This window comes from Vulpes lagopus, chromosome 15 (assembly GCF_018345385.1).
Source record: "Vulpes lagopus strain Blue_001 chromosome 15, ASM1834538v1, whole genome shotgun sequence".
Classification (NCBI taxonomy): Eukaryota; Metazoa; Chordata; class Mammalia; order Carnivora; family Canidae; genus Vulpes; species Vulpes lagopus.
Window position 1 is genome coordinate 8,764,857 of NC_054838.1, and position 22,325 is coordinate 8,787,181.

Genomic DNA, 22,325 nt, shown 5'->3' on the forward strand with positions numbered 1-22,325 from the left:
TAAATCGTTGTCAGCAAGCTGCCTCTGAGTCAGGGTTTCATGCGTGGCAAAGCAGCTACCTCGCTGTGAACTATTGAAAAGCCAGCCTTTGACACAAGCAGCCGCCTCTCACCGACAAAACGGGGCTGATGATGATAATGTCTACCTCACAGGGCTGCCGAGGGAAGCAAATGCAACTGCGTGTGCAGAAGCACTTCGGGAACTGCACGGAGCCTGCCCGGTGAGGTGGTGCTGTCACTCCCAGAACATGATAGCAAGTGGCAGGGTGGGCAGGGCAAGGCTGAGAGCTGAGATAATCTCTGGGAGCGGGCCCGGAAGCCGAAGGGACTGAATGGGGCCAGGACCTCGGTGGTGTCTGCAGGTGGAGACTGGTTTTGTTCACTCTTGTGTCCCCAGAGCCTGGCCCAGGACTCGGCAATGTATATCGCTGGTGCTCAATAAGTGTGTGTTGGACTCATGCCTGAGCGAACAGAGACTAAAAGCGAGACCGTTCCCAGGCCTGTTCTCCACACCCCCTGCTTCCATGACATTCTATCACAGAGCTCTACTCCCCACCCCCGAGGTCAGAGGTGCTTAACTGGAAGTCTGTGGATCCCCTCCAAAATTTTAAGCAGAATGTAGTATGCTTCTGAAGATGTGTCTTCCTGAACTGAACTTCAGCTCTCTGCCCAGAAAAATTTTTCAGGGCAGCCCCAGTGGCACAGCGGTTTAGCGCCGCCTGCAGCCCAGGGTGTGATCCTGGAGATCCGGGATCAAGTCCCGTGTCAGGCTCCCTGCGTGGAGCCTGCTTCTCCCTCTGCCTGTGTCTCTGTCTCTGTCTCTGTCTCTCTCTCTCTCTCTCTCTGAATACATAAATTTTTAAAAAACTTTTTAAAAAATTTTTCAGTACACCCTGCTCTGAAAGATAAAGCATCTCCCAGGTGCTCAGTGAATACGCACATCCCTTGGATTCATCTGGCCCCCAGGGCTGCCAGGTGCCCTGTGGATTTCAAAACAAAACAAAACAAAACAAAACAAAACAACCATTCTCCCTGAGATGTGCACACAGGGCCTACCAGCCTGCAGTTTTTCTTCAACCCCCAGAAGGTCCCCAGCCATTGACAATGCCATCTTTCCTACAGAAGGCTGATGATCACGCATCATCAGGGGGCCCGTCTTCAGAGTGGCTGTTACACTGTGGTGGGGGGGTCACAGAGCTGTGTACACTGTCTCACTCTCCCCATTCCCCCCTTGTGCATTTAGGTGTGACACGTGTGGTAGTCAGAGCCTAGAAATCTAGGAGTATTAACGAGGTCTCATGGTGTCTGAACTCAGAGCAACGATCCCTTCTTTTTAATATATTTTTACTGTAAATAAGTACGTGTGTATGTGTGTATATATGTGTGTGTGTGTGTGTAGACACGTGTTTATGCATCTGCTTATCATCATACATATGTATGTATATGTCTATTGGAGAAAATTTTTAATATATAAATAGTGAAAAAAATCGGTTCTCATCTCCCCTACCTCCAAGGAACTACTGTTAACACCTGGCTTCTGTTCTTCCCGTGTACCATGTACAACATTTATCGAGCACTTACCGTGTGCCAGGAGTTTGCTGTGCTGCATATCTCCCAATACTATCTGACATTAACTTCTCATCCTACACTGGGTATTTGTCACCTTATCATATGCACATTTATACTTTCTTAATTTTTAAGGCCAAGAAGATTGTACTGTTTTGTCACCTTGCCTTTCTCCATACCATCAGAATTTCCTTCCATAATATTAAATATTCATTTACAGAGTCTTTTATAAAAGCAGCATGATGTTTTATTGCAGGCAGGTTCCACGCTCCTTAGACTGGGGTGCGTGTACCCCTGAGGGCAAAGTCACAGGATAAATCGTATCACATTTTCCTGAGGGAGAAATCTGATTCGAAGCTTTGGGAGGGGAGAAAGCCCATTATTTTAATATCAAAACGAGGACAGATACACCACAGCATAGAACAGAGAGCACCCATGAATTTTAAAACAAAGCAGAGAAGTCCAAAATCGTGTGAGCTTGCTGCTAATCCCCAAAGACCCACGTCCCCTCTCCTCTGAAGATGGAAGAACTAGAGCTTCAGAGGTACCAAGTTCTAGTTCAAACCCCTCTTTCTACAGATAAGGAAACTGAGATGCAGGGAGAAGGCGGGATTGCCTAAGGTCCACAGTGCATGCAGTCCGGAGCCACACCAGGTGACCTCTGGGCCCTGGACCCCTCCCACCCTTCCAAATTTGTCATCGCCCTTGGACTGCTTTTTCTGAGGGTGTGGGTGGAGACCTTGCCACTTGAGCAATCAAGCCTCCGCGTATCGATCACGGAAACTCCAGGCTTCCTGCATGATCCATCCTTAGCAGCTTTTCCTTTTTCACCTGGCTGGCCAGGATCTGAGCTGTCTCTTCATGTCAGTAATGGGGCCCTACATGGGCAAGAATGGGTAACCCTAAAAAGTGACTCCACCAGCACTTGGATTTTCCACTGAATGCGCTGGATTATGAGCATGTATCCACTGGTCTGTCTTACCCATGAGACTGGGAGCCTTTTGAAGGCAGGAATTACGTGCTAACATTATAATCGGACATTTACTGAGCACCTGCTAGACTCCAGGTACCATGCTGAGTGTTTTTTATTGATAGAATTTACAGTCGGAATGTATGATCATCGCCATTTGGTAAGAAAGCTGATGGCAGGTTAGCACTGGCCTACCGTCAGGCACTCATTTGGTATCAGTATTTATTGCAGACTTACACGTCAGGACTTTGCTAGATGCTGTGGACAGTTGTGATGAACAAAACTGACTCCACTCCTGCCCTCATGGAACTTACAGACAAGTGGGAGAGATGATACTCAGCAAATAATTTTACAAACCACAGCCCATGTAATGTAGCCCCGAGCCCATCTCCCTGCCTCAGTTTGAACGCGCCTCGATGACTCGTTAGCTAGCTGACCTGGGGAGAGTCTTGTACCCTCCCTGCATCTCATTTTCCTCTTCTATCGAATGATGGTAATCATCGTGCTGATTCCGTAGGAGTACCGTGAAGAGTGAAGACATTCAAGTATAGAAAACACTCAAAGCAGGGCTTCGGACATTCCAGATGTATTATTGCTGCCGGTGGTACGGGGAGGCAGGCAGTGCTAGGTGAATATGACAGGGGAGGATGGACTTCAGGTGACTTCTGACTTGAGTTCCATAAGGTGAAGAGGAGTTAGCTTGACAGAGTTGGGGGGAATGGGCAGGGGAGGGGAGCAGGAGGTTGGAGGGATGTTCCAGGCAGAGGGAATAGCAGGTGCAAAGCTTGGGGGGGAAGGAGGCGGGCAGGCGGTGCAGAGCAAGTAGGGGAGCTCACCTGGGGAACTGCAAGGAGTGTGGCTGGATTACGTCACATGGGGAGCTGTAGCAGGTCAGCATCTAGGAGGATACAGGTGTCAATGTCACCAGGACCTGGGCCCATTGCACCACAGTGGTGATCCAGGCTCAGTAAGATGCTCCCTAAATGTCCAGAAGGCAAACAAGTGGAGAAAAAACTCTCGGCTCTGAGCATCCTGTTGTCACCCAACTAGAACAAAAAGAGTCCATTGTTCCGTTTACACAGAGCGGTGCAGACCGCCCCATCCTCACTGTCAAGCTGTTTGCACATCCATTTTGCTAGTCCCTCTCTTCTTGGCAACAGTCAGCTGTGTGGGCTCCAGTGGGGACCTCCAGCACCTGGGCTCCAGTGGGGACCTCCAGCACCTGGGCTCCAGTGGGGACCTCCAGCATCTGGGCTCTGATGGGGACCTCCAGCATCTGGGCTCCGATGGGGACCTCCAGCATCTGGGCTCCGATGGGGACCTCCAGCATCTGGGCTCCAATAAGAACCTCTAGCATCTGGGCTCCGGTGGGGACCTCCAGCTTCTGGGCCTCATCAAAGTGGATGCTGATAGAATCGCTAAGGCCAGGGCCCCAGATCTAAGCCAGTGGTGTTCACACAGTTTTCATAGTGGAAACTGATCCCATGTTGGAATCATCTCAGAGGGAACCCAGGGCACGGCATGGGGACAAGCAGAGCTTCCACACCGAGGTCCCTGAGCGCTTGGCAACACCGGGTGCACCTGAGAAACAGCAGGGCTCTGTAGAATAGTAAGGAAACCAAGGGTTGAGCTGAACCTCTATTTCCCGGGTATGGAAACGGAAGCCCAGAGAGGGGGTGACTCTCCCAGGGTCCCACCACTAGGGACACACCCAGAACTAGACCGGAGACCTCCGATACCGATTCTGCTACACCAGGGTTTCCCTCCCCGCCGCCCTACCCGCCCCACGGCGTGGGGGCCTTGACGTGGGGAGGGGCGCACGGCCGGGATCTTGTCCGGGGTCCGGCCTCCGGCCCCAGGCAGGGTACAGACCCCACGAGACAAAAATCTGGAAGGCAGGCGTGGGAGGGCTGTTGGGGGTCACGGCCTGGTTACGCCGCGCCTTTTTCTCCTCTCTCTCTCTTTTAATTGAGTTTGAGGTGGTTGTTTTTTGTTTCCTTAAGAACCGGGAAAGAATGAAACTGCGTAAACACGGCGGTGTTAACTCCCTGAAAAGCCTCCTGCCATTTTAACTCTGTTACTGGAGAAATAAAAGAGAAATAATTTGTCCACCCACACTTAGCTCTTTCTGACGAAGGTAGGTGAATGTTGCTTTGCTAATCGAGGGTGACGGCTGGAAGTGGAGCCGGAGCCGCGCTGACTGATCCCGGACTGAGAGGAGCGGCCGCCCGGGCGCGGGGCCCCAGTCACCGGGCGCCTGTCCGCCTCCCGCAGGGCTGCCCCAGCCGGCAGTGATGGCGACGCTGGACCAGGCCGAAGGGCTCGGGGCCCCGCAGCGAGAGATGCCGCCGCCCCCGCCGCCCTCGCCGCCACCCCGAGGCGCCGGGAGCCACTCCCTCAGCGGCAGGAGCGGCCTGTGCCTGTTGGCTGCCTCTCAGCTCCTGGTAAGGCGAGGGCAGGCGCGGGGACAGCCCTTCCGGTCGCCCCAAGATGGCCCCCTGGGGACGGCGGGGGTGAGGTCCAGGTGTCCCTCCGTGACTCGGAGCTGAGACCCTCGGGCCGCCTTCCCCAGCCCAAGACGGGGGCCCTGCACCTCCCCAGCGGCCGGCCTGCGGGCCGTCTAGGGAGAGATCTCTGGGAAACTTGGCCTGGTGGGCAGGGGGGTCCCCTCTGGGAAGGGCTTTATCTTGGCTCCCTCGGGTCAGCTCCTCTCCAGGGAGAGTCCTGAGGCCTCCTCTGCACCCAGAGTTCCCCGGGCTCTTCCCTCAGCTGTGCAGTCTGGACCTTGGGGGGGTTGGGGGCAAGTTGAGGCTGCAGGGGGAGGATGGGGGCCAGGAGCCCAAGCTCCAGACTCAGTCCGTCCCCCCCCCGGCTGCCCAGCTTGCCTGCGGGGTCCTCTGGCTCAGCGGCTACGGCCCCATCTGGTCACAGAATGCCGCAGACCTCCTCTCCTCCTCGCTCACACTCCTGGAACAGCTGGGACCCATGGTGAGTAAGCGCCAGGGAGCGCCAAGGTAGGAGGGAACGACGGGACCCCTCCAGGCCCACCAGCCCCTGGGTGGGGCTCGTCTGAGTTCAGAAGATACATCCACGCCCCTGAAACCCCTCACCCTGCTCCCCACGCACACCTGGTCGGCAGCTTTCAGAGCCTGGTTTGTCACCGTAGGAATGGATGAGAACTATGTCCCCACCACACCACCACCCTGACCTGTTTGTCTCATGTTCTCCAGGCCCGGCTGGGCGCTGGGACCTGGGAGGTCCCCAATCTGCTGCTGGTTACTCTGTCTGTGATCCTCATTACCACCCTGGTAAGGTGCCCCCTGACCTGACCTCAGTGCTCCCCTCCTCTGGGAAGGGAGTCCCGGTGCCCACCAGCTCCCATTTGATCCCCCCACTAGATGTTTCAGGTCGGGGCAGGGACAGGCTGTCTGTCTCCTTCCACCAGTGTGCTCACAGCCTGGGATGAGGGGCACCTTCTTCTTGAAAATGGGTTTGTGGTGTCCTAGGCTGTTGAAGACTCCCGTAGCAGCCCCACATCCCACCAAAAAGACCTCAATCCACACGAAACTGAGGGTTGGGAGGAGGGGGCAGGGGGGAAGGTAGAGGCTGGAACCTCCCACCCAGGTGAAGGGCAGTGGCATGCAGGCAGCTCCCAGGGGAGCAGGGCTGCTCTAGAGTGAGGGGGCTCAATGTCATGGACACCCCATCACCCGGGGACCAGCCAGCAGATGCCAGGTCCATGATACTATATCTCCCCAACTAGGTGTGGCACCTCCTGAGGGCTCCCCCAGAGCCATCCACCCCACTGCCCCCTGAGGATAGGCGCCAGTCAGTGAGCCGTCAGCCCTCCTTCACCTACTCAGAGTGGATGGAAGAGAAGGTGGAGGATGACTTCCTGGACCTGGACCCTGTCCCTGAGACTCCTGTGTTTGACTGCGTGATGGACATCAAGCCTGAGGCTGACCCTGCCTCACTGACCGTCAAGTCCATGGGTCTACAGGAAAGGTGAGAGGGTGGAGGAGGGGTGGGCTCTGTGGGCTCCTGAGCTTTCAGCTCCCCAGCAGAAGGGCAGGTGCCTGACTCTGACTCCCAGTGGCCAGGACAGAGCTGGCCTCATGGTTTAGCCAGTGTAGACAGACACATGCTCCTCAGGTCGGATTCACATAGATCAGAATGCCCCAGGGAGGGTAAATGCTGTTACTGCACGCGAGCCCACAGGCATGCACATGTGTATGTACTCACACGTTAACTCCTATACCCAACTAAGTTTGGGTAGGTTCCTGTGTTACAGGACTTGTCAGGGCCTTTAACATACTGTGTTCATCGTAAATCAGCAAGGGGGTAGCATGTGGCATTCCTCAAAGTGTTGACACAGACCCTTACTTTTAGAAAGTGTCCCATAGTGTTCCCTAGAGCGTACATTGGGAGGCGTCAGCACCTTCTCCTTGGAGCCTCGCTGGGTAAACCAGACGCACCAGGTTTGCGTTATTCCCACGATGTCGTGGAAGAAGCACTGGATGAGGAGTCAGAAAACCTAGCTTTCTGTTTCAGCTCTCCCATCCCCTTACTGTGTGAGCTTGGGCAATTCTTGTCCTCTGTCTGGGACTCCGTTTCCCTTTCTATACAGTGAGGGGCTTTTCAGCTGTTCTGTGTCTTTAGTCACTGGACATGGTGGAGCTTGTCTTGCGCAGACACCCGCCACGGCTATGCTGCCCCAGGATTCCCCCAGGACCCCCCCTTCCCCTGGCAGCCGAGAGGCCTGGCCTCTCCCCGGTGAGATGGACTCATCGGCAGCCCCATCCAGGACCGGTGGGTGGGACCAAGGCTGGGTGCAGAGGGTTAGAGCCCTGCTTCTCTGCTCCGCGCAGGTGCCTCCCCCCCACCCCCGCTGGGGCCCCCGGGGCTGGGAAGTGCCTCCAGCAGTGACAGAGGACAGGCCAGGGAGGGCTGTGTTGAGATTGCCTTGGATGGAACCACTGGAACTGGGGCCCCAGGCCCCCCTCAGTTAGTGACTCCGCTGCAGGGGCCAGGAATTGGGGAGTCAGTCGGGCCCACTGCTCCTCTGGGTGCCACCCTGCTCCCACTCTTGACCCCTCCCTCCTCACGCCCCCACCTCTGAGACTCGCTCCCCTCTCCCGGTCCTTCCAGGAGGGGCTCCAACGTCTCCCTGACCCTGGACATGTGCACGCCAGGCTGCGGTGAGGAGGGCTTTGGCTACCTCATGTCCCCGCGTGAGGAGTCGGCCCGCGAGTACCTGCTCAGCGCCTCCCGGGTCCTGCAGGCCGAGGAGCTTCACGAGAAGGCCCTGGACCCCTTCCTGCTGCAGGCAGAGTTCTTTGTGAGTCCCCCCCCGGGGCCAGCCACCCACAGTGGGCAGACCTTGCTGCTCACGTCGATCATGCACTAGCGGGGCAGCGGTGTGGGGTGCCCAGCACCCAGCACCCGAGTGACTGACGTCGCTTCCTTACCAGCTCTCCCACCATCTTGGGCAAGCTGCTCCCCTCCTGAAGCTCAGAGGGGCTCTTTCCAGGTTCCTCATACGGAAAATGGGGATAAAAATCATTGGAATGTTGCAAGGATTAAAGATACGGCTGAGGTGTGCAGGGGACACAGCCAGGTGATAGGAATCTGGTGGCCTCCCCGCGCCCTTACTGCCCAGCACTGGGCTTTGGGAGTGGTAGAAAGCCTTCCTCCGACTCTCCTCTTTTCCCTCCCTCCTCCTGCCCGCTATCTCTGCTATCTCCGAAATTTTGCTCCTCCTCTGACATCTCTCCAGTCACCTCCCCACCAGAACTCCCCGCGAGAGCCTCCAGCTGCCTCCTGTTGGACTTTGAGGGGCCCCGTAAATGACCTACCTGCTTTACCTGCCTGAGCACCCAACCAGTGATTAGCTAGGATGTAGGAGATGACAGTGTCACCTTTATTTTTGTTGGTAAAGGCTAATTTTGAAGTGAGGCCCAGGTGCGTAGCAAGAGTGAGCTTCCTAATACTGACCCCAAGAATCCACAAGTTTTCTGACCACCGCAGGGGGTGCACCACTTGCCCCCTGAGGGCATCCCTGTATTTCTTTCTCTGCAGGAGGGTCCCCAAAGGAGGAGGAAGGAAGGAAGGGGTTTGGGCCCAAGAGTGCTCCTCCCTCCATCTCACCATCTGCCACCAGTCTGGGTGGGAGAGGGCAAGAGGCCATGAGTATTTGGGGACAGTCCCCTCCTGGGAGAAGCCAGGGGGATGGGGAAGCCATGTGCTTCCCTCGGCTTCCCTTACCCAGGCCACCTGGCCTCCCACCTGGCCCGGATGGCTGTTTCCTCTGAGAAAACCTCTGCCGCCCTCCGACCCACCGCTCCACATTCTCAGGGCTGGGCATGGTCTGTCTCGCCCGAGCTGGGCTAGCCGAGCCTCCTTTTTCAGCCCTGTGCCCCCTCCCCTACAGGGACTGTCCACTTCAAACTGGACTACCACCTCCCTCCACCCCCAGGCCTTTCTCTTCCCCACCTCTACTCACATCCCCCCTACCCCTACCCTGCTGGATGCTTCCAGAAAGCCTTTTTCAACCCCCCCAGCCTCAGCTTCGCTGCGTGTTCCCACCACCCTCACCTCCCTGGTGTTTCCTATTCAATAGCGGATTGTTGATTTTGCCCAGAGACCAAGGAACACAGCCTGCGCCCTCACTCCATGGGCACTTTTGTACACATTGCCTTTTGGGGAATGAGAGGGTTAGGGGTTTTTTGTGGGAGTTTTTTGGATTCTCATAATAACCCTAGAAAATTAAGTGTAGTGATCCTTAACGCCCATACTTAACTATGTCCAAAAACTGTGGACGTTGTGAAACTGGAGTCAGGTGCTGAGCGATGGGGACAGGTGGAAGGGGGGAGAGGCCAGAGGCACTGGGGAGTCACCCCCATGAGGAGTAGGGAGGGGGCAAGAGGTGAACTTAAAAGCTGGGAACTGTTTGGAGAGATGGAAAAGGGTGGGACCAGCGCTCCCGACCAGCAGAGGGTCAGAAGGAGTGCCGGGAGCTCAGACCAGGAGGCAGGGTGGCCGGGGAAGAGACTGGCCTGTAACCAGAGAGCAGCCCACGGTGAACAAAGACCAGATCCAAGGCGACATCACATGGCCAGGCAGAGTGGATTGGATTTGGGGCTTTTGACACAGAGTTGTGATTGGAAGGCACAAGCCCATCCTTGAGGGGCTCAGAAGGAGGCTCCTTTCCTGCTGGAGAACGAGGGAGGGCTTCTTGGAGGAGACGGTGCTTAAGGTGGACAGGACAGAGGAAGCGGAGGATGGGGTGGATGTTTCCACAAAGGGAGCAGCACAGCCCGAGCCCCTGAGGCCGGAACCCAGGTCAGCCTCGAGGGGAGGGGGATGGAAGGCAGTGATTGGCCAGGTCACTTTTTCTCTTGTTCCCTGTTCATCAGCCGTTTATGGAGCATCTACGAGGTGCCAGGCTGGCCCCGGGGCAACAGTCGTAATAACGGCATTTATTATGCACTCACTAGGTGCCAGGCACTATTCTTAATGCTTTTCCTGTGCACTGACTGGTTTAATAGTACATGTTCACTGAGTGCGTGCACTCAAGCACACGCCTGGACTAGAGGTTAGAGGCACACCAGTGCCTGGATCCCGACGCCTGTGAGAGCCGGCCCACCGCGGCTAACGCCCCCATGTCCTCCTCTGGCAGGAAATCCCCATGAACTTTGTGGATCCGAAGGAGTATGACATCCCCGGGCTGGTGCGCAAGAACCGGTACAAAACCATCCTGCCCAGTGAGTACTCACTGCCCCCGGGGCGTGGGGTGCACCTCCCCTGGGAGCCCCTCGCCCTGAGGAAGACCTCAACCCCGGAGCTAGGCCTCGAGGTCACGAGGAGAAGGGAAGGATGGCTGGGGGCACCCGGGGAAGGGGATAGGCCCCCGTGGTGAGGGCAGAGCTGAGCTCACAGCTTCACCCTTGCCCTCCCTGGCTGTGCTTGGCTCTGGAAACCCGGAGAGAAAGAATGACGACAGTAGCAGCTCCCAGACAGTGCCCGGTGACCCCAGAGTGTTTTCACGCTCTTTCTCCCTGCAGAGTGGGCAGGCGGCTAAGAGGGGAAAATGAGGCTCAGAGAGGTAGAGTCACACGGCTAGGAAGGACAGAGCTGAGTCTCACCCTGGGCCTCTTTGACCCTGGAATCGGGCTCTTCTGTGTACCTTGAGTGGAGTTTGCTCAGACTGGGAGTCCTCTGACAGGAAGAGCCACCCCACAGGGCATGAGGTGCCGGTCAGCTAGTGAGCTCCCCGTCACTCAAGGTGTTCAAGTGAAGCTGCATGATCAATCCCCTGGCAGATCTGAGAGGGATTTTTTTCCCTCTTTGAGGGCAGTCAGACCAGGTGACCTAACGTTCCTCTTTCAGCCCTGGGGTGTCATTTTCAGCTAACTTTCATCAGGCCCCTATCTGCCTGTCACCCCTGCCAAGTTCTGGCCCCAGGCCCCCCCGGGCTGGCTTAGGGGGTGACTTGTTGAAAGCGAATCCTCACCAACCTACTCCACTCAGTTTGTGGAGTAACGAGGCTTTAAAAAAGCAGTTTTGCCATCAGCATCTCCAACAACATGTAAGATGTCATGACTTATTTTTAACTTTTAAAATATCGACTTGTGGTTGCCATGGTTACACAGTCTCTAGGTAGTTCCGGTTAAACAAAGCACCATTTAAGGCCAGGATGCGTTCTTCAGGGCTGCTCACCTCCTTCCTCATCTTGTCACCCTCCAACCACCCAGCCCCACCTGGAGGGGCTCAGGCACCCCAGAACCTAGGGCTTGGCTGGTCACTCGGAATGGTGGGGGAGAGGGTGGGAGCCAGACCACCCCTCACCTGGCTCCCCCTGGACGGCTGAGAGGTCCTGAGCCGCTTCAACGATGCGCTGAGCCCGCGAGGGCCTGGAGCTCAAGCGAGCATCCTCTGTGGCCAGCAAGAATTGTCCCTGTGCCTCAGAGACTGGGACCGGCCAGGGGTTGTGTGTGTGACAAGGAGGACGTGTCAGGCTTGGCACAGGCCTGCTGGATCCAGGACACCCTGAGGCTTGGTTTCTCGTTCATTTGGCACCAGTTTCCTGAACTCTGCCCCAGGGCCTGAGACTTCAGGCATGAATGAGCCACGGGGACTTCATGGTCTCATGGGGGAAACAGACCCATGGACAGTGAGTAGGACAGAGTGACCAGTGACCCAGCTGGCAGCACTGAAGGCAAAATAACAGGGGAGCGATTTCTGTGCTTTTTGTCACCATGTCCCAAGTGCCAAAATAGTGCCTGGCACCTCGTAGACAGTCTGCTCCTATTTGAGTGAGGGAGGGAAGGAGGGAATGAATGAATGAATGTCTCTCAGGTCAGCTCAGCCTCTCCATCCTCACTGCCGGGTGACTTTTCAGGGGCCAGGGCTTGTCTGTTGCCCAGTCCCATACCACCCCTGGAGTTGTGCCAGGCAGTCGTCTCCTGACTGCCCTGCCAAGGCCCACACTCTCCCCTCCTGTCCTTCGGCTACCGTTAGCACAGAAATGGTAGAAAGCAGAAATCCAGTCATGTCATCCTCTTCCTTAAACATTGTCACCATCCCCCTTGTAGTCCTCGGGTTTTGGCCTAGCCTTGATTTATAAGACACTCTGTTGGTCCCTCTCCAGGCCATGTCTCTGCCCCCCCCACCCCCCTGCCCTGTGCCCTGTGCCCTGGAATCAATCACACAGGGTGCTGCTGTTCCTTACTCCTCTCCTGCTGTCAGACCCCACACAGCCTACCTGCCTGCCCGCCTGCCCCATACTCAGGGGCAAGGATGTGTCTCGTTCGCTGAGGAGTCCCTACCCTCAAGCCCCGCGCCAGGCACAGAGACCGCGCCCAATGGGGTCATCATTCCCACAGTGGTTCTTTAGTGCCACAGGCCCTCCTGGTGTCTGGTCCGAGGGTGCTGTGCCCACTTCTGACACCTAATCTGGGCAGGCACCGCCAAGAAGGGAGATGGCCCCTCAGCACGCCCTGCTCCTTCCTTCCACTGACCACGCAGCATCCCCTCCACTCACCCTCCCTCCCTCTGCCCTCCTAACACCCCTCTGTGCCCCCATCCACGGGGCAGCCCCACCATGGGGCTGGGCATAAAAGGGCCGGAGGGTAGAGGCCTGTGAGTGTCACCTGTTTGTCCTACCCGGTTTGGGATCCTCTCTACCTGTTAACTTCTAGGGAAGCTCTGTGCCATATGGTGTGTGCCGGGCTAAGATACTGGTCTAAGGCCAAGCTACCATTCCCTCCTTTCATCCTTACAAGACGAGTGGGGCTGTGACGGAAGGGATGTCTCCAGTTCACAGACCCACACAGGGAAATTAAGTCAATGGTGCACACTGCTAGCAAGCCACAGCATCAGGACTCGAACCCAGCCCTCTGGCTCCCCGTACTGTCTCAGAGAGCCCCCGGCTGTGTGCTGGAAGCTCCTTCAGTTCAGCCCTCCCTATTTAGGAAAGAAAGGGAAACCCAGAGAAGGGATAGGACCGTGGGCTGGTGACAGAGCCAGGGCAGAAGCCAGGGCCCCGTTCCCCCCACCCCACGAAGTCCCTGCCCACCCCACGCACCCTCCCCATCTCTAGGCCCAGCCTCTGCGGCCTGACTGAAGAGGCAGTTCAGGGAGGCTCTCGCTGGCACAAAACGGAATCCGTTCCAGGAAGAGGAGCAGGAGGTTGTAAGAATCTGTAACTGTGGGATTGGACATGTCAGTCGATGGAGAAAAAAGAAAACGAAAAACAAAAACCCTTCGTGCACGTGTGTGCGTCTGTTGCAGAGACCCTGCCATTGCATGGCAGGCGCGGGAGGCTCGGCTCTCTCCATCCTTCGGCTCTCCCTCAGCTTTCTACCCCCAAATCTCAACAGCCCTATATATTTGTAAAGCACTTGACGGTTTACATCGCACCTTCCCAGCTGTTTTCTCATTTATCTTCCCGACAACCCTAGGAAGTAGGCAGCTTTACCCCTGTATTTCAGACGGGACAGTTGAGGCTTGGGAAGGAAGGCCGTGTGCCGTTCAGGTGGACCCAGCCCGTCAGTGACTGTGTGCGCCAAACCCTCGCTGCCCCCGCTGACTGGGATGTGTCCCCTGGGTCATCCTTTTCTTGACTTAGCTCTGTCCTCTCCAGAACATGAGGCCCAGGGAGCCCGGGGCAGCTTGAGGGACCCAGGTAAGGGGCCGGCACTCCTGCTGTGCAGGTAGACACCCAGGGCCACGGAGATAGGCCAGGGTTTTGCTCGCAGGCAGGGGAAGGAGGAACTTCAGGAGCCCCGGGAGAGATGTGGGTGCCCTGCAGTGAGCCAGATGGGATGGGCCCCGCGCTAGAGGGGTTGTCGCACCTGTCACATGCCAGCCTCACCTATCTCCCCCCACCCCAGACCCCCACAGCAGAGTGTGTCTGACCTCACCAGACCCTGATGACCCTCTGAGTTCCTACATCAACGCCAACTACATCCGGGTATGTAGCCCTATCCCAGTGACACCCCCCCCCCCCCGAAAGGGAGGCCCAAGCCAACAGGATCCGTCCTCCAGGCTTGTCCCTAAGCCAGCAGGGGCTCCTGCCACCCCCTCGCTCCCCGGGGGAGGGCCCGAGGGTGAGGACTGGGCCCAGATTGCACCGCATCGGACCCTGACGGCCTGAACTTGACTGGCCGCAGGGCTATGGTGGGGAGGAGAAGGTGTACATCGCCACTCAGGGACCCATCGTCAGCACGGTCGGTGACTTCTGGCGCATGGTGTGGCAGGAGCACACGCCCATCATCGTCATGATCACCAACATCGAGGAGATGAACGAGGTAGGCACCCCTGCGCTGTTAGCAGGGGTCTGTCCTTTCCATGTTAATCTCTAGAACAATGCTGAGGTTGGTAGCCTGCTGCCAAGGTGAGGGAATGGGAGGCCGGGCAAGGTTAGGCCATTTGCTCAGGGCCACGTAGGTGGGCAGAGCCTGGAGCCGGCCTCTCCACCCCCGCTGTCTGTGACCTGAAACAGGCCCCCCTGCCCCAGCCCGGCTCCAGCCAGGGCTCACTCTGCCTGTGTCTGTACCCATATCAACCCATTTCATTGAATCCCCAGAAGAGTCCTTCAAAGTAGGTGTTACTTCCAATTTCCAGATTAGGCAACTGATGCTCAAAAAAGAAAATTTACAGGTTAGGAAGCTGAGATTTGAACCCAGCGCTCTCTAACCGCAGTCCTGTTGCCCTTTTATGTCTTGCCCTGCTGGTCCTGGAGAGGAGGGGCTGGCGGTGGCGGCGGGGAGCAGGGCGGGGGCGCGGGGAGTGGTAGGACTGTGAGTGTACGAAGCCTGGTCTGGGCCCCCGCAGAAGTGCACTGAGTATTGGCCGGAGGAGCAGGTGGTGTACGACGGTGTGGAGATCATCGTGCAGAAGGTCATTCATACTGAGGATTACCGGCTGCGAGTCATCTCCCTCAGGGTGAGGCCAGGGGCCGGGCCGGGTGGATGGGGGGACAGGGCCCAGATAACAGGGTCCAGGAGTGCACTACGGCTGAAATCCAGGCCTGTGTCACTCTCAGGATGTAGCAGGGAGGAGGGAGGAGGGGTGGATGACTTGGGGGCCAGAGGCAGGAGCAAACCTCAGTTGCATTTTACGCTCTCGGAGTCTCCCTGTGTCTGTACTGTCCTTGTCAATGCCTTCCAAGTCTGCTCCAGATGCATTCACGTCCGGGACTGCCTGGGTAAGGGATCCCCAGCAGCCCCCTGCCCCACCCGGTGCTGTCCTGATGAGGGAAGGTCTGTTGTAACTTTGAGATCCTACGGTGTGCAGTGTGTCCACCAGAGGGCAGGCACTCCTCGCTGCATTTGGGTTTCACCAGGGAAGATCTGTAGTATATGAGCGATACAGAAAGAGTGGGGGGAGGTATCCTCCCACCCTGAGGTCCTGCTTCTTCCAGGTTCAGCATAAGAGAGGAGATTGTTGCCTTGGAATCAGGACGATTCATGGGGTTCTGTTTTTGAGAAGGAAAACTCATATTTGGGGACGGTGGAGCCCAATGTAATAACCCCACAGGTTGGAAGAGGTGAGCCAAGCACCAGGAAGCTGAGGCTCTATGTAGAAACCGAGGTCTACTGGCGCTGGCAGCCACAGGGTCGGACCCAAGGCCTGAGACTTGTCCCTCTGAACTGCCGTCTCCCACCAGAGAAGGGAGAAGGTGGGGTGTCAGGGAGCACTCAGACCCCAAACGGCAGTGCCCACCTGAGCAGGCTCCAAGATCTAGGCCTTACTGGAGGGCAGGAAAGGGCAGGAGGCGGGGGCAGAGGCTCTGATAGCTGTCACACCAGATAAGCTGGGGGCCCAAGGAGCCAGCTTTCTGCTTCCTAGAAAGAGGCTGAAGCCAGGTGAGGGCTGCCTCACTGTCTCAGTGCCCTGGGACAGCTTGGGGGTATTTACTTTTGTCTGTGAGTCTTTACAAGCACCTGCCTTAAGCCTGATTCTGGGTTGGGTATTGGGTGGGAACACAGAGCTGTCCAAAGCCTGGACTCCCGTAAAGGAGCACCCAGAGATGATAAGTACCAAGCTAGAGATAGGCAAGAAAACAGAAGGGCACTCTGTTAGCCAGGGTGCTCGGGGAGGGCCTCCTGGAAGTGGTGGTACTGAATGGGGTTTTGCAGGATGAGTAGGATTGACTCGGGGGTAGAAGGGACAAACAAGTGGGAAGACCATTCCAGGCAGAGAAAAAAAGAAAGGCATGGAAGATGGACTAGCTCTGTGTGTGTGTGTATGTGCGTGTGTGTGTGTGTGCATCTGTGTGTGTGTGTAGCAGAGGATTTGTCTACAAAGCCTTTGGAATGCAGGAGCACTGAGAAGGAGTAGACAGGGCCAGGAGAAGGGCCTGGAGCGCTGGACCCTGTACCTTGTCTTATTGGCCAGACTGAAGAGTAAGAAGAATGGGTTTTACTGGGAGCGAGCAGGAGCCGCGGGAGCGTTCTGAGCGGGAGAGCAGCGTGCCCAGATTGGCGCCTCAGACGGACGTGCTGGGCCGCTGTGCGGATGAGCGGTCAGGGAGGACTCGGAGGACTGCCACACTGGAGAGATGAGAAAGGCCCAAGTGGAGGCGGTGCTGGCGGGGAGGAGAGAGAACAGACGAGACTGGGAGACGGGCCGGGGGAGGGCAGGCGGAGAAGAGGGGTGACTGACGGGAGACCAGAGGCCGGGCTCTGCGACCTGGGACTCCCGCATGACTGGGCTGTGCCTTAGGATAAAGAACCAGAGGACACGGGTTGGGAGAGGGACTCCGCCTCTCTCGGACGGGCCTGCAGCTGTGGGGTAGAACCGATGAGGAGGACGGGGAGGATGAGGGCCAGCGACCCCGGCCAGCTCCCACTACCACGCTGCTGCCAGCCTCTGTCCGGTGCCCCATGCTGCAGGTGGCAAACACCACAGGCCCCACTCCCTGGGCCCCCTCGCCACGCTCTTGCTGCCCCCACCCCATCTTTGCGCCGGCTGGTGGGTGCTGCGAGTTCACGTGTATCTGGGGCGGGTCTCTGTCGCCCGGACAGAACGGGACCGAAGAGCGAGGCCTGAAGCATTACTGGTTCACGTCCTGGCCCGACCAGAAGACCCCAGACCGGGCTCCCCCACTCCTGCACCTGGTCCGGGAGGTGGAGGAGGCAGCCCAGCAGGAGGGGCCGCGCTGTGCCCCCATCATCGTCCACTGCAGGTGGGTCCTCCCCACCGGCTGCCTGGGCAGGGCGGCCTCCCTACCCCCGATGCTGCCCCGTTGCTTACCCCCCGCGCCCCCTGTGCCCTCAGTGCAGGGATTGGCAGGACAGGCTGCTTCATTGCCACCAGCATCTGCTGCCAGCAGCTACGGCATGAGGGAGTGGTGGACATCCTTAAGACCACGTGCCAGCTCCGTCAGGACAGGTCAGCCGGTGTGCAGGGGTGGGGGCACAGCTTGAGTCCCAGGGGCAGCTGGGGGAGCCTGATGCATGCATGGGGCAAGGGGCCCGAGGACGCGCTGCCCGTGGACTGGCCGGCAGCAAGTAGAGAGGACAGATGAGTAGAGCGGGAGCTGGGTCCAGACAGCTGGGGGCTGGAGGAGGGGAAAGGGACAGCTGCTGAGCAGGACAGGGGCTAGGGGTGGAGGGGCATGTCCTCTCTGTCCCTGCTTTCGGGCCGAGCTGGGAGGGGCAGCAAGGGGCAGAGGGGAGTGGCTGCCAAGGACTGGCCCCTCCACTCAGCACAAAGACAAGGCCCCCCACAAATGCTTGGTGGTCGTGGGCTTGGGGATCCCCTCCCAGAGCCCAGCAACCCCGTCTGCACCGCGTGTCTCTACCCGCAGGGGCGGCATGATCCAGACGTGCGAGCAATACCAGTTTGTGCACCATGTCATGAGCCTCTACGAGAAGCAGCTGTCCCGCCCGTCCCCAGAGTGACTGCACTCCTGCCCTGAGGTCCTCTGGGCACCACCCAGCCTGAGTCGGGGCCCTCACCCTGGCCACAAGCAGAGCCCTGCCTCGGGTCCTGGCCTGCCCCGCTCCCTGACCCCCCTGCTTCCTCCTCTTTGGTCTGTACCCTCTCTCCTCCCTTCCCTCCTCCGTCAGCCTTGGCCTGGCTCCTGCTCCCCAACATAGCTCTTCCTACTGTACATACTGGGGAGTGGGGCGGGGTGGGGGAGGGACGTGCCAGGCCAGGCCTGGGGCCCCAGGGCCTGACCCATGCCACGCAGACCTGGGGCCTCAGTTTTTAATGACGGTTCCATTGCTACTTGATCCAAAACGTTTCTGTGCCGCACTCCAAATGTCCTGCCGCAGCGTGTCTGTCCGTCCATCCATCTCTGCTGTCTGTACCGGACACTGTGTCTCCTCGGCCCGGGGAAAGGGGTAATGAGCTCCAGCCCCAAAGCAGCCCGGCAGAGGTGCCTGCCTCAGGCCCCCACCCCCACGTCCCACCCGACAGGTGGCATTTTGCCCGGGTTATTGGGACCAGGATGGGGTGCTCCTGAGGAGTTGACAGAGAGATCTCAGCGAGGGGGAGAGGTCTCTGGGTTGGGAGGGAGGAGGAGTATTATCAGAGCAGGGGTGACCTCCTGGTGTCAGATGCCCTCAGGAGGCAGTGACCAGCCTGTGATGTGCTGGGGAGGAAAGGGGAGAGAGGGGCTGTGAACCCAGAGGACCTGGGCCCTGGTGGGGGTGGGGAGAAGGGGGAGCTCTGGGGGGGTGGGGTCTGGGCCCCAGATCTGTGTGAAACATTTTTCTGTGTCACTGTGGGAAAGCCTTCCCAGAAGTCTCGCTGCGTGTAGCTCTGCGTGTGTTCCTGTGTTAACGCGTGTGTTGAGAGCCCGGCAGCAGGGCATGCATGACTCTTGGCAACTTGTGTTACCTTGGAGCCACGTGTTTTTATTGCTGACTTTAAATATTTATTCCACGGCAGACAGAGACATTTGGTGTCTTTTTATAATTTGCTCGTGGTCATTGAATAGAGCAATAAACGGAGCATTTTGAGCAAAACTAGCCCCCCGGGTCTGTGTGATTGCCTCTCCCCTCGCTGCCTCCCTGTAAGCTGGTATTTGTGTACACCCTCTACACACACACACACACACACACACACACACACACCCTCCCTGGTGCCTGTGGAGATTGGAAGTGTGCACCAAACTGATTTGGACAGGCTTCTCCTGCATCATCACCCCCAACTCATCCAGGAGCCCTGGACCAGGGGGGCCTCAAGGACAGGTGTAGGAGGCTTCCAGAGAAAACAAAGCATCTGGCCAGCCACCAGCTCTGACAGATGGGCCAGAGAGGCCAAAGCTAGGGCAGAGAGACATTTAGGTCACACCCAGGCCCCTCCCTGTTGGCCCACCCACTTATCCCATGAGCCTTACATGTCCCAACAGCAGCTGCAACCTGGAAATTTCCCTTGTAAGGCCTGGGCTGAGAGTGGCCTCTCCCAAGGGGCCCGGAGACTCTGGCCCACGGCTCAGAACCTGAGCCATCCCTGACACCCTGCTCTATTCTTACCCCTGCCCTCAGGGATGCAGCAAAAGTAGCTGTGGTGATGCTGCTGCTGGCAGGTGGGGTCACTCCAGGGCAGGACTGCTGACCAACCAGTAGGTCCTTAAAAGGATATCAGAACTCCATGTGGGTTGGTCGAGGGTATGTGGGTATACTACAATGAGGAAACACCCGGGAGGCGCTCAAAGAGCCGGGATGCAGGTCCCAGAGCAGGGCGGCATGCTCTCCAGCCATCCTCCAGCAGGAAGCTGGGCCCTCCCACCCTCCACCAGATGAGAAGGATAGAGCTGTAGGAGGGGGAAAGGGGAGGGGAGCTAAGATTTCTATCTCCTCCCCCAGGGTGGCCCTGGGAGGCCACTCAAGCTGTGCAGACACCGCACACGGAGTACAACGTGAATGGTGTCCCCTGGATTTCTGCAAAATGGCAGACTTCCTTGACCCTGGCCCCACTGGCCTGTGGGCCCATGTACTCATGCATGTGTATGTGCATGCATGCACGCATACGCACGCGCACACACACACACACACACACACACACACTACCCGGAGCCCCTCAGCTCAGATGGGCCCCACCCACCAGCAGTGAGAACCCAAATCTCTGCCAACAGGACCACCACCCTCAGACTCCTGCCCCCACGTCTGGTCCCGGGCAGTCCCTGCAGCCCTGGCTCCAGCCACACTTCCCCCACAGCCCCTCCCCCCAGAGCAGTGCGCCAATCTAGCTGGGGCAGCTGTGGAGGTCCAGTAAGGGATCGCCCCCAAGGGGCCAGACATTTAAGGAACCCGTGACTCCTGGTGGCTCCACTGTTGGGGCAAAAGAAGGAGACCGCCCGCCGATAGCCCAGGCATAACTGCACCCCCAAGGCCGTGGACACAGCATTCAGGGGTTAGGAGGAACTAGTCACACAAAGGTAAGGCTCCCCTCTTTCCTCAAGAAGGGGACAGAGCCAGCTGTCTTCAGAGCCCAGAGCAGGACAGCCAGAGTAACCCAAATAGCGTTAGTGCGCTCCTTGGGGGGTCGCAGGTAGGAGCTACCCCAGGTGAGCTGTCGCACAAGGGAGACCTTATTTGCAGCAGATAAGGAGATCACGGGAAACATTTCCAAAGCTGTGACTCCCGGAGCAGGGCGAGTGGGTTTCTTTTTTTTACAGTCAGGATGCATATTTAGATAGGAGAGCCTTGTCGTGGCTTGTAGAGGTGGGCATAAGGTTGCACGTGTGCCCTGAGGAAACCTGCTCATCTGTAACGTTGTATGTTATGTAAAGGAGGCTTGTGCCGCTCCTTGGCTGGAGATTTTAGTATGATAATAGGGTGCAGGTAACTGGTTGCTCCACAGTCCATCTGCACAGGTCTGAGTCGGGAGTTGAGCTCAAACTGGTCTGGGTGGTCTGGGCCGCCCAAGCTCCTGTCCAGGCAGTCCTTACTGCTGGAGGGGTAGTTTTGGTTTCCATCACAGGATATTAGGCCCCTCGGGTCTTTTGCCTGAGTGAAGAGATGAGCTGGGAAGAAGAGCTTAAAGGAGAATGTGGGACAAAGTTTTGATAGACAAAGTTTCAGTGGGTACAAGCGGTGAGGAGTAAAAGTCAGCTCTTGGGGTCTAGCTGGTGACAGTCTCAGAACTCAGGAGTGGAAGCAGGCAGAGATATGTCATGGCAGGTGAGATGGAAGGTGAGATGGAAGGTGAGCCTCGAACTGCCTGGCTTTTGGATCCCTCCAGGGAAGTGGGCTGGAGGTCAAGAGGCCAGGATTCTAGTCTGAGTGACCTCGAGCAGGTGATTTCTCTCAGACATCAGTTTCCTCATATACAAAGTGTGGGTGGAAAAAGTGCCATGCTGGTTAAACAAAAATGGAACATCCATTCATCAAAATGCTCTGTGGCTGTTAGCAAGAATGCAGAAAATCTTTATGAACTGGGATGGAGAGCTCTCCAAGACGTATTAAGTGAAAAAGAAAGGGCGGAATAGGGATACCTGAAGTGCAAAAAGAGGACGAGGATAAAAATATACTTGTATTTGCATGAAGGAGCCTGGGAAGGAGCCGAGAGGCCACAAGTGCTTACATGTGGGGGGATGATTGGGAGATGGGAGCTCAGGAGTGGGAGGGAGCCTCTTCATATAGATGTTTATATTGTTTTATTAATTATGAGACTGAATTACTGATTTTTTTTAAGTATAAGAAATGAAAAAAAAAAATGAAAGCTCAACCTCTGTCCTTTCCCAGTCACAAATGAAAGCAGAACTATGGAAACATGCTATCATCTGTCTTAGCATTCCCCCAATGCCAGGGGTCCCCAGGGCCCAGGAGGAAGATGCCTGCTTCCTTCTAAGGCCCACTGTAGTATGGCTTAGTCAGGAAGTCCCTTCTTAGGTCTGACTTCATTCCCTCCTGACGAAATATTGGGCACTGCCTCTCTAGTTCCATGTAGCTATCACTCTGTATCCTCAGCTCCCCCTGGGCCTTACCCCTTGGATCCCTGGGTAAATCTAAGCCCTACATTCTCTCCCCCTGAGAGTTGGAATGGTTTGGGGTTACTTGGTGGGTGACAGGCCCACCAGTCCTCCAAACCATCCTGGGAAGGTGAGATTTACAAAGGGAAGAAAAGAGAGGCCAGAGAGAAGAGGCTTGCTGCCCTACTTCCCCTCACCCTCCCCTTGTGTCCGCATGCCCTGTCCCTTCACACACACACACACACACACACACACACACACACACCTCTGGATCTCTCTCCTATTCCCTTCCTTGTCCTTCATGACCTCATTCTCTCCCTGGTCCTCCAGGTGAGTGCCCACGCCTGCTGTCACC

General features: G+C 57.1%; 1 protein-coding gene across 7 annotated transcripts in view; it reads left to right on the forward strand.

Annotated features, from left to right (window-relative positions):
- The window catches only part of PTPN5 (protein tyrosine phosphatase non-receptor type 5), a 55,918-nt gene extending 36,896 nt beyond the window's left edge, over window positions 1-19,022 (forward strand). For 4 of the 7 annotated variants that reach the window (XM_041729577.1, XM_041729579.1, XM_041729576.1 and 1 more), the window contains 12 exons: window positions 4,810-4,979; window positions 5,416-5,523; window positions 5,766-5,843; window positions 6,299-6,540; window positions 7,684-7,873; window positions 10,214-10,298; window positions 13,929-14,008; window positions 14,208-14,345; window positions 14,872-14,982; window positions 17,067-17,227; window positions 17,320-17,433; window positions 17,852-19,022. In XM_041729577.1, the coding sequence (XP_041585511.1) occupies window positions 4,810-4,979; window positions 5,416-5,523; window positions 5,766-5,843; window positions 6,299-6,540; window positions 7,684-7,873; window positions 10,214-10,298; window positions 13,929-14,008; window positions 14,208-14,345; window positions 14,872-14,982; window positions 17,067-17,227; window positions 17,320-17,433; window positions 17,852-17,945 (1,571 nt within the window). In that variant the 3' untranslated portion in view covers window positions 17,946-19,022. Of the gene's footprint in view, window positions 1-4,672; window positions 4,980-5,415; window positions 5,524-5,765; window positions 5,844-6,298; window positions 6,541-7,683; window positions 7,874-10,213; window positions 10,299-13,928; window positions 14,009-14,207; window positions 14,346-14,871; window positions 14,983-17,066; window positions 17,228-17,319; window positions 17,434-17,851 lie in introns of all 7 variants that reach the window. The other 3 variants (XM_041729580.1, XM_041729582.1, XM_041729581.1) reach the window with 3 other exon arrangements.
- Window positions 19,023-22,325: the final 3,303 nt, after the last annotated feature.